This window comes from Schistocerca nitens, chromosome 4 (assembly GCF_023898315.1).
Source record: "Schistocerca nitens isolate TAMUIC-IGC-003100 chromosome 4, iqSchNite1.1, whole genome shotgun sequence".
Lineage (NCBI taxonomy): Eukaryota > Metazoa > Arthropoda > Insecta > Orthoptera > Acrididae > Schistocerca > Schistocerca nitens.
In genome coordinates, this window is record NC_064617.1 from 528,069,298 (window position 1) to 528,085,303 (window position 16,006).

Consider the following 16,006-nt stretch of genomic DNA (forward strand, 5'->3'; position numbering starts at 1 on the left):
AAAAGATTCGACATGGTTCTTAATAGAGTGCGTGAACATTATGGAAGACAATGCATGCTCTGTAATGTTCTCCCATTCTGGTCACAAGGTTAGCAAGGAGTTCACGTGGTAGGCTCATTCCATTCCTCCACCAGCATGGTTGACAACAGTTGGATAGTTGGTGGTGCATGCATATGTGCTGCAATACGTCTCCCCAATGCATCCCACATGTACTCAATGGAATTTAAGTCAGGAGAATGGGCAGCCACTCCCTCTGTCAAATATCCTCTACTTCCAAGAGCTCCTTAGTCTATGCATTTTGACAGTCACGCATTGTCATCCACAAAAATGAAGTCAGGGATGAATGCACAGCTGAAAAGATGCACATGGAGAAGGGCTACAGTATCACAATAGCATTGATCAGTGAGTGTTCTGTGTTCAAAAATCTGAATTATATGTTCCCACCTCTTTAATAAGCAATGAACTACAGTCATGTACTCTGATAAAGCAAATGGGCATAGTTTTCTGAGCAGCCAAAAACATGACTGATGGATTCATTTTATGAGTGATATTACAATTCAGGTAGTGGCACAATGATAAAGGCCACAGGCTTACTTTGTACGTGCTATCAGGACATATACGCTGTGCTGACCTGTTCTCTGGCTGCATATTATTAGTGAATAAATCAAAGAAGCAATGGTTACAAACAACAATAAGACATTGTGTGACCTACTGTCACGGACAGTAAAATACAATACTATACTTCAGAAACTTATTCTAATTTCAAATGATTGATTTGTTCATCATCTGTCACCCAATACTCTTCTGAGTCAATAGTTGTTTAATTGTAATAGGTTATATACATTCTAATTCAAATGAAAATTATTACCTTCAAATTCTTAAAAACTTGGGGAAACAGGGTGTGTCTGCAGGTTCCATGGATAGTTCTCTCATTGAAAGCTACTTGACTATTGTCCAAGACAGTGACTAGTTCATTTACTATTAGAAAAGTCATATCTCATTGTTAGCTGGAGACCCCAAAGGCAAGTTCAGTTGGAAAGGTTCTTGTGTCCTTCACACACAATTGCATCTGCACTTCACATAGTGTGAGAGTTGTATGTTTAAGTGTATGTGATAAATGTAAGTGGCTGAAATGGGTGTGTGTAGTGTGGTGTTATGTTTGTGTTGGATGGTGATGTGAGAAGTGAGAGTGAGAAACCTGATGCTGGTGCATAGCCTACTCCTCTCAAATGCCACCAAGTGAGCTGCTGAGCTTATCATCTCCATCCAAAAGACAGATCGCTATCAAAATAGTCACATGCCCTCACTTCTTGGAATTTAATCCAGGACATTGCCACAAAGTCTGATGACAAGGGATTGTACACCACAACCCCTCCTTCCCTTTGCCATAAAGGTAAAGGGAAAGCAGCAAACAGCACATAACAGCACCAGGAGGTTACCCATCCAAGTACTGGACATGCCTGACATTGCTTAACTTCATTGATCTGGCAAGAACTGGTGTACTCAAGGAGGAAAAGCCATTGGCTTCAGTTATTGTCAAAATAATGTTTATAAGAAACCTATCTGGTATAACTTACATGACAGTGATGGTTTCTCTGAGAGGGGCTATACTATTGTGTTCAAAGTAATTTTATAATTATCTGATTGTTTCTCCTTTTGTAATATCACAATTATTTGTGTTTCTATAATACCAAGAATGTTTACATTATAATTATATTCTCAGTTCATTTTTCTGAATGCAGTCATTTCACATATGTGTTCAATGGAAGAAAATATAGATGTTGTCTTTGGAAATTAATACAAATATTGATCCTGACTATGTGTCAACAGAATGTACCTTGAAAATTTCTGTGAAATAATATTTATTTGAATTTCAATAGTTTCTGTTCAATATTATCAGACACAAAGAAAGGTGGAAACAAATAAAAGACATGAAATTGTTTGAATGCTTTGGCTCATTTTACCAATTGTTAAATTTCTAATTAAAGTCATGCCATAACTTAAAATAGAGATAAAGGGGTTCACTGTATAATGTAATAACATTAAACATTTTCTTACTTACTTTGCAATTACAGGTACTACATTTGTCGTGAGGATTCTGCCACTGAGTGCCTGATTCAAACAAGTGTCCAGCATATGTACAGGGCTGTCCTGAACTGCCATTGTCACCTCTATCCAGTGGACAGGGATCATCTTCACAACGTGGACAACAGTCACCTGGTGCCAGGATGGGCTCACTGCACAGCAGAGGAGGGCACTCCATTGGCCAGCAGTCAATCTCTCCATACTAGAATAAGAAAACATAAAATGAAAACAGGCTTTTCACTGATATCTTAAAAACTAAAATGAGAACTTAGTCACGACGCCTATATCTTATGTCATAAGTTGGTCCTACTCAAACACAAGTATCAGATGATATTCACAGTCACAAAACAAACTAAGAAAGAACTGACAGTAGTGCCACCAGCAAAATGAAAAAGAGAGTTTAAGATCAAACCTTATTACACATCAACAAAAATGCATAGAAATAAAAAGAGTGGTAGAAAAATCACACAAGAGATAAAACCACTACACAACAAGCTATAATATGCCAAGGGTACAGGAAAGAACCTGTAAAAAAAATGGCAGAGAAGTAAATAACGCTTTTAAAAGAGAGGGCAGTTAACTACAAAATGAATTATAAAATAGAGAAAGAGAGAGAGAGAGAGAGAGAGAGAGAGAGAGAGAGAGAGAGAGAGAGAGACTATTATTAGTAAAAAGGTATGAATGGCATAAATCAAACTAATTAAAATGGTCTTTAAATATGTCTGCTTGTGTCTGTATATGTGTGGATGGATATGTGTGTGTGTGTGTGTGTGTGCGCGAGTGTACACCCATCCTTTTTTCCCCCTAAGGTAAGTCTTTCCGCTCCCGGGATTGGAATGACTCCTTACCCTCTCCCTTAAAACCCACATCCTTTCGTCTTTCCCTCTCCTTCCCTCTTTCCTGATGAGGCAACAGTTTGTTGCGAAAGCTTGAATTTTGTGTGTATGTTTGTGTTTGTTTGTGTGTCTATCGACGTGCCAGCGCTTTCATTTGGTAAGTCACATCATCTTTGTTTTTTGACATAATTAAAAAGAAGAATAGACAAACCGACTGTCTCATGATAAAGTTTAAAAGTAAAGATTCAAATGAAAGAGGAAGAGAAAAGATGAAAGAAGATTAATAAAAAGAGGTACAATTACAAGGACAGGAAAGTAAGCATATGAATGAGCAATACACAGAGGCAATATGAAATACTTGCAAAAGCAATATATTGGAAGCAAGAAACAGTAAAGAGATTAGCATGAAGTAATTTAGTTGAGATAGGTAAAGTGTGGTGTGTTCCAACTCTGCCCCAAAGGAAAAGGGCATTCAAGAATGCCTGTAGTTTGCCTGCCAGTTATAAGCAAGTGTAAATTGTATGCTACCTATCAGACAACCCTATTTCACACCACTTACAACATGTTCTGTCATGTGCACACAGCCTCTATCGCTGATGTAATGAGTCATTTAAAAAGCTTAAATATGACACTTCAGGTGAAGCATCTGTTGGTTATTAACATTTGCAATAAAATTTACTGGTAAACTGCATCTGTCTGAAAGTCACCTTTATATAGGAAACTTGATTTTTATTGAGTATATTTCATTGCTAAAATTACCACCGGACAAATGCTTCATTGTTTATTAACAAAACATGGTGATGCATTGTCAGAGTATTGGACATAGATTTAGGACCTACGTAGTTATTAAAATTATTTAATACTCCATTTTCCATATACTGCAACACTCAAAATGTAACTAACAGAGACTTGTTTACAACACTGCACTTTGCTCATGTACAGTATTACAGGAACACTAATTTGTTATGATACACACCAAAAAGTTTCCTAAACTACATAGAAATGCAGCTGTCATTAGGTCAACATTCTGTTGTGACCAACTACTTTTTGTTCTTAAAAAGATGAAATCTGATCCTTTCTTCATGATCCAACACTGTGTTTTGCAATGACAAGGGTCTGACATAAAGTATTTCATCATTTGTGAATAAAAATAAATGTCACAGTCCATAAGTGGATTTTTTTTTGGGTGAATTGTCTATTAGGACTGTGTTGTTACTATTGCATTTACTAAGCTATGGTCAGCTAACTGGTGACCAATTCTGTTGAGCCCAAAGTGTTGACTGCCTGCGTTCAAAATGTCTGCCCCCTCCTGCCCACAGATGTAGGGTTCCCCCACAGCCTAGTGTCCATTCCGTTCAACTGCTCTTCAAGGCCCTTTGCTGTCTCTGACAGAATTACAATGTTATTACTGAACCTCAAAGTTTTTATTTCTTCTCCATGGATTTAAATTCCTACTCCTACTTTTTCTTTTGTTTCCCTTACTGCTTGCTCAATGTACAGATTGAATAACATCATGGATAGGCTACAACACTGTCTCTCTCCCTCCCCAACCACTGCTTCCCTTTCATGCCCCTCGACTCTTATAACTGCCATCTGGTTTCTATACAAATTGTAAATAGCCTTTTGCTCTCTGTATTTTTTCAGAATTTGAAAGAGAGTATTCCAGTCAACATTGTCAAAAGCTTTCTCTAGGTCTACAAATGCTAGAAACGTAGGTTTGCCTTTCCTTAATCTATCTTCTAAGATAAGTCGTAGGTCAGTATTGCCTCACTTGTTCCATCATTTCTACGGAATCCAAACTGATCTTCCGTGAGGTCGGCTTCTACAAGTTTTTCCTTTCATCTGTGAAGAATTTGTGTTAGTATTTTGCAACTGTGACTTATTAATCAATAAACACTTCCGGGCTAAGTTGCCGTGGTCGATCTGTAAAACTTCTCCTACCTAACGTTTCGTTCTCAACTACGGAGAACATCTTCGGAGGTGAGTCAACGACTGGCTGAAGACGCCGGCTGTGAAAGCCTACATGGAATGATGTGACTTATTAAACTGATAGTTTGGTAATTTTCACATCTGTCAACACCTGCATTCTTTGGGATTGTAATTATTATATTCTTCTTGAAGTGTGAGGGTATTTCACCTGTCTCATACATCTTGCTCACCAGATGGTAGAGTTTTGTCAGGGCTGGCTCTCCCAAGGCTATCGGTAGTTGTCTACTCCTGGGGCATTGCTTCAACTTAGGTCTTTCAGTACTCTGTCAAACTCTTCATGCAGTATCATATCTCCCATTTCATCTTCATCTACATCCTCTTCCATTTCCATAATATTGTTCTGAAGTACAAAACCCATGTATAGACCCTCTATATACTCCTTCCACCTTTCTGCTTTCCCTTCTTTGCTTAGATGTAGATGTAGCTTACAATTAACAAAGTAGAACTAATTTTTTGTGCTATTTGTAAATACACATTTTATCATAACACACACTAGTTCTGGCACAATCAGTGAAAAGGAATGTGGAAACAATAAGAGAAGAATTATTATTTTACACAAGCAACAACTGGCTGCAGAATTTCAGACTTCTTTCATGTGAGTCAATCATAAACAAAACAAAACTGGAAGTTGTCACACACATATTTTGTGTGTGTGAATTTCACAGATTTTAGACTTAGGTGATTTAGTGACACCTTCCACACTAGCACGCTGAAGCGAACACTGCAGTCTCAACTTACTGCGCTCAAAACAGGAAAAATTGTGGAGCATAAAGGAAGTGTTTCTTCCACTTTAAGCAGCTAATAATGCACTTCCAAGCAATCCTCCTGCTTATTTTTAACAATGTAAACTGATACATAATTGCAGTTAATGCATAAAACACAATGGAAATGAAATGAGCATTTGGCGTCATTGGCCGGAAGGCAGGTCCTGCAGCCTTGGTGCAGGTCTTATTACATTCGACGCCACACTGGGTGACCTGCACACCAGATGGGGATGAAATGATGATGGAGGTAACACAACACCCAGTCCCCGAGTGGAGAAAATTCCCAACCCAGCCGGGAATCAAACCCGGGGCCGTAGGACGGCAATCCGTCATGCTGACCACTCAGCTATTGGGGCAGACATAAAACACAATATCAATGTAATAAAAGAAAACTGAGGTGCTATCCCATACAGACTGCAGTAAAAATTAATTCAGGAGCTCTTGAAACCTATGTTGGGAGTCACCTACAACAACAGAGCAATGAAACATGGCTCACAGCAAGTTGCTACAAAAACTTGGTTCAATGCAGATGCCTGTGCACACTGTTCACAACATCTGTGTCTTGCTGTCAGGCCCCATCATCTTGTGAGTACCATCATGGGCCACATTTATTGCTGTGGAGGTCCTGGATCTGGATTCTGGTGAGAACATCAAATGCTTCTTGAATGGGAAAGCCCGCAACAGGGCCTTCTCAGTCTCATGATGGAAATAGAAAAACTTTTTGAATGAATATTTGGTGACATTGATATGCAAGTCACCAAACTGGTGTGAAATTGAAGGGTTACTGCCATTTTGGAAGTCACATTGTAACAACAACAACTGTACATATAATAATTTTTTTCTTCTGATTTTCGTTAAATTAGTGTAATCGATGTTCTGATTTCATTTCTTTTTCTTTTCATGCCATGATGTTAAAGGAACTGTAACCAATTTTCGATGTGAATATTAATGTTTATGTCAAATTGCAAGCAATATTATAACAAAATGGAAATGTAAGGAAGGTTGAAACTGTTGTAAGATGTTAAAGTTGTATTTATGCGCCTGGTCCATATGTAGGCAATGTATTAGGATATGTGGAATGCAAAACCTTTGGTGAATACCCTGTCTGTAGGGGAGCGGTAAAAGGTGGATAGCAGGCGAGCACGGGAAACTACACACGGGTGCGGCATGGCATAATGGGCTCAGCAGTAGTAGTCGGAGTTGGGCATCAGTCTGAGTAACACGTTCTGGATCGAGGAGGCTCTCCTGGAAAACGTGATTTCGTTGAGCCTCGGATGTGCCGTTTCCGATGACTATACAGCATGGCAAAATTACATAGGAACTAAATGGAAAAATATTGCGACGCTATGAAGAAGTAAAGTGCCGATACATCAAGAGCCATAGCTGTGATTGTATGTGTGCTCTGTGCCTCGCCATCTCGCCGCCCGCCAACCGCCGCTTCGATACGAACAGGTTGAAACTTTTAGTACTGTATTCGTGTGGACCAGTGTTACTTTTGTTCCTGACTGTTCAATAACAACTTAACTTTTACCAGAACTGTCCTATCATTTAATTATCCTCATCACTAACCTAGACAGGGTCCTTTCCACATGTTGTGCAATCCGAGTGTCCCGAGATGAAGAATTAAAATTTATGTTAATAATAATTACCTGCAGACCTAGCTATGTTAGAATGATGTTTAAAGAACTTTGTTGTTAATGAAATAATAGACAAATAATATAGGTCTGACAAAGTTGGAAGATAATGTTGAAATTGGTTTAGTAATGAAGTTTAATTAATTTGAGACAAAAATAATGGTAGTTAAATGAGCAGGAAATAAGGCTAAAAAGAGTAGTAACTCATATTTTGGAAATCTTGAGTGCTTCATGATCTCAATAATTAAAATTGCAGTACAGTGATCATAACAGTTTCAGGGTCCCCCCCCCCCTTTTCCTTTCTATTCATTTAAAATCTGAAGTGTACTGAACTGATTTGAACAGCAAAGTTAAAGTCAATATAAAACCAAAATTTATTAGTGTTTTACCTTGTTCAAAATTGACATTGTATGTGTGTTTCGAAAGTGCTATTTCTAGGGTAACCTATGCCCGATTTTAATCAGATCAATGGACAGTACCAAGTTTGTAGTAAACATTATAGTGTATTGTTGTGTATTTTTGGCTTGTCCATATTAGTACAACAAGTGAAATTATTAGTTCAGTAGATTTTCTGGTTCTAAAATTTACCATATTATGCAGTACTATTACGTGTTGTTTTGTATGAACGTACATCAACTTGTACTGGGAAGAAACTCAGTTAATGCCTAATTAGGCTGGCGACCGTATTATTAACAATTCGGCAGCATCTGCTGTGTCGTTTCTTGTCCGTCCTAACGTGTAGTGGCACTTCAGACTTGCTTGACGTATCATTGTTGTCACTGAGTGGGTGAAAGTCTGATTTTGCCTCCATTCAGGTACACGCGGTCAACATATATACCAAAATCCTTTCTTATAAGGTGAAGCCCGTCAACTTACTATAGTACAGGCTTTCATAAGTATCGTACGCAGTAGCGTAGTGTTACAAGTGGCTTCCCGGTGACAGGACATCCAGTTGTTGTCGGTCACAAATTAATGTGAATACCGAACAGTGGATGTTCAGTGGCACGAATTGCAATAATATTTAGTTAAGTAAATAGCAGTGAACGTCAAGTACGGTGGAGTGGGGTGTAATTTGCATTCAGTATGGACAGGAGCGTAGACACAGTAGGTGTGCCGAGCGTAATGGAAAATGCGGCTGGCAATGACAGGAGTGTACGCAGCCAGATAACAGATGGCGTTAGCGGTAGACAATTGGCGTACATACAATATCACGAACATGTTAACGAACAGATTGAAATGTCGAGAGTGCCTCGAACACAGCAAGGGATAAAACAAGAAGTAGAGGGTGACTTTGTAGATGATAGTGGGTATGTGAATGAATCCACTGACATATTTGATTCTCCACAGATAAAGAAAGAACCGAAAGAAACTTTTGAAGTAGGATCGGAACACACAGATTCCGTAGAACAAAATAGTGTGAAAATTTTAAGCATGAACGATTTATTTGAACAATTAACCAAACAAATTGCGGGACAGAATAATCAGCTTAAAACACACGTTGCAGAGCAGCTCAAAATGCAGAATGATCAGCTTCAGAAACAAATCAGTAATCAGGTTAGTCAGCTTAAAACACACGTTGACGAGCAGCTTAAAACACATAGTAATCAGCTCAAAACACAGAACGAGCAGCTCAAAACACACATTGGGCAGCTTAAAGCACAGGTCGAAGAACAAGGAATTAAAATTAGTAAACAAATAGAACAGGTAGAACAAAAAGTGGTAATTTAAGCTCTGTAGTAAATACTATGAAATTTGAAATTGACACAATTAACAAGAATATGGATACTATGCAGGGGGAAATTGACAACATTAACAGTAGATTTGATGTTGAAATCCTCAACATCCAAGAGAAAGTAGAGCCTCTAGTTGAAACAAAAGTAGACGAAAAAGTTTTCGGTCTTAAAACTGAGATCGTAAATGAATGTCAACACGGAATCGCACAGTTGAAAAAGGCAGTTTCAGACACTGAAAGAGATTTAGGTGAAAAAGTTACTGGATGTGTACAAAAATGTGAACAAAATACTTCGAAAATTAAAGGCAAAATTTTCAATCTTGAGAGTAAAATTAAAGATAGACCTGGTGTTGTCTGTAATGGCACACCATTTACGAAGCTGTTGGAAGGTGAGGAACGCTTCGATCCCGCCAAGAAACATAACGGATGGCATCCGTTAGATTTCATCAAAAATTACGAGAGGATATTTCCTGAACACTTGTCTGATCAGGAAAAGATAAACGTTGTAATTAGCGCCTTAGCAGGTGATGCTAAGCGCTGGGGAATTAATTTGAATACCGAACGAATGACGTTTGAAGAATTTAAGCAAAAGTTTACGGAAGAATATTGGTCCGAACAAAAACAGGATCATTTGTGGCGCGAGTTTATCATGGCCAAGCTTCATGATAACAGGGGCAGAAATTCTTTGAAAGATTTCTGCGAATATTGGTACCGAAAGTTGACACACTTAAGAGGGAGAAGATCCGATTCTGAAATAATATGGGAGCTATAGAAAAAGCTTCCAGAAGATTCAAAGAGATACGTGGGAAGCAATGATCGCAGCTTCCAAGCATTTCTCAAAAGGGTCGAAGACGAAGACCACTGGTGCGAAAGTCGTGCCAATTTTCAGAATTTTAGTAACAGGAATAACTGTAATAATGACGAGAGAAATGATGGCGATGGGTTTTGTGTCAATATGATACAGAGAGGTAGCGGTAGAGGAAGAGGAAGTTATCCAGGTCGCGGTAGAGGGTACACCGCGCAAAATAATAACAATGCAGGAAACTGATTTCCGTGATCGTTGCAGGCCAAACGGAAGCGGACAGTATATACCGGCCCCGATTTAAGAAATGTTACCGGACCGACAGTAAAGTTATGAGACAGGTTAAAGACAGGCGTGGAACGACGCAACGTGTTGTTGCGAAACAAGCATCAGGTGCGAGCGCGAATGAGTCATCTTTGCCGCGCAGAGCGATACTTGTTAACAGGCGAGTGGAGCATCAGAGGGCAACTGCCCAGCCTAGCAGAACAGCTGTTCAGAGAGAAGCCGCTAGCGATGAGGCAGCATTAGATACGAACATTGCTGTAAGAGCTGGTGAATACATTACGAGTGGTAATTCCGTGGCGAAGGAAATAATAGATGAAACTGTGGATACACAGAGAGGTGCGGTTAGCAGTGTTAGCAATGAAGTAAATGGCGAGAATGAATTAGCAGAAGTAACTGATTGGCGTGTGCAGATCGACAATCTGTACAAAGGCCTCAAGCAATGTGAGTGGGAGGATTTTAAGAAGGAGTATGAAGCAAGGAAGTTAATTAGTGAAAAAGGAGATAGTAGGGACGTCGATAAGGTGACGTGGCCCGAGTTTAAAGAGGAGAGAGTAAATAGCGCCGCACAAAGTACGCGTGCTGCCGATAGGTCGAAGGTTAAAGATAGAAAGGAATTGGAGAATGAAATCCTCAGCATAGATGGGGAAGTAACTTCCGTTAATGATCCGCCAACAGTACAAGCTGCTACCGAAAGGCACTGTGGGGAAGAGGCAGGTGATTACATGAAAATAATTGAAGTCCACGAGGATTACATTAAATATGAAGTAACAGTGGATGTGAGTAAAGCTGATAATGAGGCCGTTTCGCCAAAAGAGGACACTGAATTAAAATTAAAGCCTGACGAAAATGCAGAGGAAGAACTTAGTGCCTGTCTCAGAAAAGCTTTTATGTTAGAACCTGAAAGCGATCCAGAATGGTCGGATTCTGACGATAGATCAGATGACGAATATTTCGGTAATAGTGAAAATAATGGGAATACAGCTAATTGCGATATTGTACCTAATGATGACGAAGTTTCAAAACAAAATCCAGATGTGGAGACTGAACAAAGAAAGAAGGAGCCACCGGACGACTCAGTGTTTATTTTGCAAAGAGTTCAAGTAAGTAAAGACTTTGAACTCCAGAAACTGAAAAAGCCACCATATATAAATGGTTCACGGGTCAGAAACGTATCTTGGGATGATGTCACAGTTGACCAAGGTGCGTTGCGGAAAAAACAGGAAGGGGCATGAATTAGAGTCTGGGGCAGATTTATATCGGATTTTGAGAATGTCATGAACACCTTACATCATGAATCTACTGGATTCCCACCAGAAGAAATTTTGTTAGGCAGCAGAAGTAAAAGTTTAATTGAGGAAAAAATAGAGTTTCCACCTTGTACAAGTTTGGGGTTGAGTCAGAAGAAAGAATTAGTCAGAAAAAGGGCAAAGCAAAAAGCTGAATCTAGATCTAAAAGACATGATAAAAATCTGAAAGTTTCCAAATTTAAAATTAGGGATTATGTTCTTTTAAAAACCCACGAAAAGTCTAGTGAACTGAACCATGAAATTTCCAAATTTAAATACATTTATAATGGACCGTATATAATACAGAACATTCCACACGATAATGCTTACTACCTGGTCTACCCAAAATCCAAAAGACCTTTAGGTGTAAGAAATGTTGTGGACCTGAAACTGTATGTTCCTAGAAGTGAGTGACCTAAGCACAATCAGAAAGCAATTTGCAATAAATATGCTATATTTTATACTGAAACTATTTTATTCCAAATGTAACAAATCTTTGTAAATATATGTGTACCAACTTCAGTGTGCTAATGTACTTATGTGAGTTTCAGATTACCAAATGTACTGTAAATGTAAAGACGTATGGAGAAAAGGGATGAAAAGAAAGGGTAAATGCTGCAAGCCAAATAAAAGATGGGACTGTCAAAAATCAAAGTGGGCAGTATATGAGTCATAATATAAAGGACTGCCAAACACCAATGAGGGCAGATAAATAGTCAATGGAGAATTGTAAGTGTGGTACAGGTGATGTGGTAAAATGATGCGAAATGGACTGCCCAAATCTGAATAATAGGCAGCAAATATATGTAGTGATTTTTCTAAATATTATTGTGTGTTTATTAGTAAGTAAGGAAATGAACTGCCATTCAATGCCAGCAGCAACAAATTGTCTTATAGTGTATATAGATATTTGCATTTGCTTTTGTAGTTAAATGTTTGTGTTCCAGATTTTGAAATTATTTCTTTGAGAAATTTAGTAAAAATAAGTAATTTGCTATTTAAATAATGTTGTGATAGGAGATTGGACTGTGCCAAAGGCACTTAAGTAAATGATAAGTAAATGTTCTTGATATGTTAAAAAGTGTAGACCAATATAATGTGAGTGAAAGGAAGCTTGTGGTATAAATTTTTTTGGATGGGAAATTCACACAAAGATTCAGAACTACTGTATAAATATAAAAATTAGTGTTCCCACCAAATTTGCACTTAGTGAAATTTACTGGAAACAGGGGCATGTGTAACAACAACTGTACATATAATAATTTTTTTTCTTCTGATTTTCGTTAAATTAGTGTAATCGATGTTCTGATTTCATTTCTTTTTCTTTTCATGCCATGATGTTAAAGGAACTGTAACCAATTTTCGATGTGAATATTAATGTTTATGTCAAATTGCAAGCAATATTATAACAAAATGGAAATGTAAGGAAGGTTGAAACTGTTGTAAGATGTTAAAGTTGTATTTATGCGCCTGGTCCATACGTAGGCAATGTATTAGGATATGTGGAATGCAAAACCTTTGGTGAATACCCTGTCTGTAGGGGAGCGGTAAAAGGTGGATAGCAGGCGAGCGCAGGAAACTACACACGGGTGCGGCACGGCATAATGGGCTCAGCAGTAGTAGTCGGAGTTGGGCATCAGTCTGAGTAACACGTTCTGGATCGAGGAGGCTCTCCTGGAAAACGTGATTTCGTTGAGCCTCGGATGTGCCGTTTCCGATGACTATACAGCATGGCAAAATTACATAGGAACTAAATGGAAAAATATTGCGACGCTATGAAGAAGTAAAGTGCCGATACATCAAGAGCCATAGCTGTGATTGTATGTGTGCTCTGTGCCTCGCCAGCTCGCCGCCCGCCAACCGCCGCTTCGATACGAACAGGTTGAAACTTTTAGTACTGTATTCGTGTGGACCAGTGTTACTTTTGTTCCTGACTGTTCAATAACAACTTAACTTTTACCAGAACTGTCCTATCATTTAATTATCCTCATCACTAACCTAGACAGGGTCCTTTCCACATGTTGTGCAATCCGAGTGTCCCGAGGTGAAGAATTAAAATTTATGTTAATAATAATTACCTGCAGACCTAGCTATGTTAGAATGATGTTTAAAGAACTTTGTTGTTAATGAAATAATAGACAAATAATATAGGTCTGACAAAGTTGGAAGATAATGTTGAAATTGGTTTAGTAATGAAGTTTAATTAATTTGAGACAAAAATAATGGTAGCTAAATGAGCAGGAAATAAGGCTAAAAAGAGTAGTAACTCATATTTTGGAAATCTTGAGTGCTTCATGATCTCAATAATTAAAATTGCAGTACAGTGATCATAACAGTTTCAGGGTCCCCCCCCCCCCTTTTCCTTTCTATTCATTTAAAATCTGAAGTGTACTGAACTGATTTGAACAGCAAAGTTAAAGTCAATATAAAACCAAAATTTATTAGTGTTTTACCTTGTTCAAAATTGACATTGTATGTGTGTTTCGAAAGTGCTATTTCTAGGGTAACCTATGCCCGATTTTAATCAGATCAATGGACAGTACCAAGTTTGTAGTAAACATTATAGTGTATTGTTGTGTATTTTTGGCTTGTCCATATTAGTACAGCAAGTGAAATTATTAGTTCAGTAGATTTTCTGGTTCTAAAATTTACCATATTATGCAGTACTATTACGTGTTGTTTGGTATGAACGTACATCAACTTGTACTGGGAAGAAACTCAGTTAATGCCTAATTAGGCTGGCGACCGTATTATTAACAATTCGGCAGCATCTGCTGTGTCGTTTCTTGTCCATCCTAACGTGTAGTGGCACTTCAGACTTGCTTGACGTATCATTGTTGTCACTGAGTGGGTGAAAGTCTGATTTTGCCTCCATTAAGGTACACGCGGTCAACATATATACCAAAATCCTTTCTTATAAGGTGAAGCCCGTCAACTTACTATAGTACAGGCTTTCATAAGTATCGTACGCAGTAGCGTAGTGTCACAACATGACCTCTTCATGATCCAATTTAAGAATACACAAGCACATAACATTTAAAAACCAACAATATCATAATAACCATAACTCATAAACTAAGCTCACAGTAGGTGCTCTTTTATTATGGTTCTTACCAGACATTCACATGTTTGGCACTGATAGATCCAACGTTCACCACTTCGAAACACAACATGCCTCAGTTCTTGATGATGGCAAGCTGCACTAGGATCACACTGAGGACAACATTTATCATTACGACTGCTCCGTTGGCTGCAGTCACATATGGGATCATGACAGGAGACAACACCATCAGAACATTCACAGCGATGACATGGTCTGCCTTTTGGGGTCACAACTCCACCATTCATTAGTTCGTCTCCCTCAAACATGCAACCTGTCAAACAAGCAATGTTACTAAATTTTGGACATGCACTTCACTTAGAAACATTAAAACATCAAATTAAAATTTAAAAAACCTTTCTGTTGCAAATCTGACAGAAAAGGCTGTTTGTCTAATTATGAAACTAATTATTGATCACTTGATCAATGGGCAATAAACTATTTATTGATCTTACTACCTGGAACTAATTATGCTAATAATTCATCTAAAGAATACAATACATGAATCTTGCCAGTTTCCATGACTACTGGGACATGAATGACTTTTTCCAATTACGTTATATCATTTATTTCCTAGATTAAGTGTGTTGTTTTCTTATATTTTCTTTGAGACTGGTTAACCTTTTGACAGGCTAACCTACATGCTACAATTTGCGTAACAAACTCATATCAACTGCCATTTAGACTGTTCTCTGAATGGCCTATCAACATCAGTTATTTCTTCAGAAATTAACTGCTTCAATGTACGATTTCAAAAGAGCTGTGACAGAGATGCCAATACGTATGTGATGAAATATGCTTCTTTAAGTTAAACTCATTTTACATTTCACACAATTTGAAACAAAAAGTAAAGTATACCAATGAACTGCTGAACTAGGAACAGCTGGAGTATGAGTGACAAGAAAAGATTATAACTTATATTATAATCATAAGATTTTTCATAAGCAAAATATGTAAGTGCAATATGTATACTAACATGTGACAGGTGTGTTCACAGGAAAACGTACAAGAGAATTACAACTCAATAAAAATCTCCAAGCTTTTCAAATTAATGGTCTTTCTCCATTAGATACAAAGAATGATATAAAAGAGGAAAAATTGTTGATAGCTGTAAAAAAGTCACAGAAAATAACAAGCCTCTTAGAATTCAGGATAAAAAACAATATATGAGAAAATCTTAAGTATTTATTTCATTCAATCAAATAAGATTCATTCAGTCATTTCTATATAAAAAATCAGGATTCAATTCATTAACATACTTACTTAGTTTGCAGTTGGGTGTTTCAGTATCACTGCAAGAACACTGAAAACTCCCTTCTGTATTAATACATTTTGCAGAGGGATGACATGTGTGGAGACCTTCAGAACACTCATCTACATCTGTAAAAAGAAAATATAAAACTGTATCTCCAAAATTAAATTGTGTTTGATGTAAGAATGAAATCAAATAATGTAGAGCAACAATAATAAAGACAAATTAAATTCAATGACAT

The 16,006-nt window shown here is 37.8% G+C and overlaps 1 protein-coding gene across 1 annotated transcript in view; it reads right to left on the reverse strand.

Annotated features, from left to right (window-relative positions):
- The window catches only part of LOC126251303 (protein kinase C-binding protein NELL1-like), a 364,874-nt gene that overhangs the window by 142,320 nt on the left and 206,548 nt on the right, over window positions 1–16,006 (reverse strand). Inside the window, exons 11-13 of the mRNA XM_049951630.1 lie at window positions 15,777–15,893; window positions 14,528–14,787; window positions 2,063–2,287 (exon numbers count right to left, since the gene is read on the reverse strand). Of these exons, the coding sequence (XP_049807587.1) occupies window positions 2,063–2,287; window positions 14,528–14,787; window positions 15,777–15,893 (602 nt within the window). The remainder of the gene's footprint in view (window positions 1–2,062; window positions 2,288–14,527; window positions 14,788–15,776; window positions 15,894–16,006) is intronic.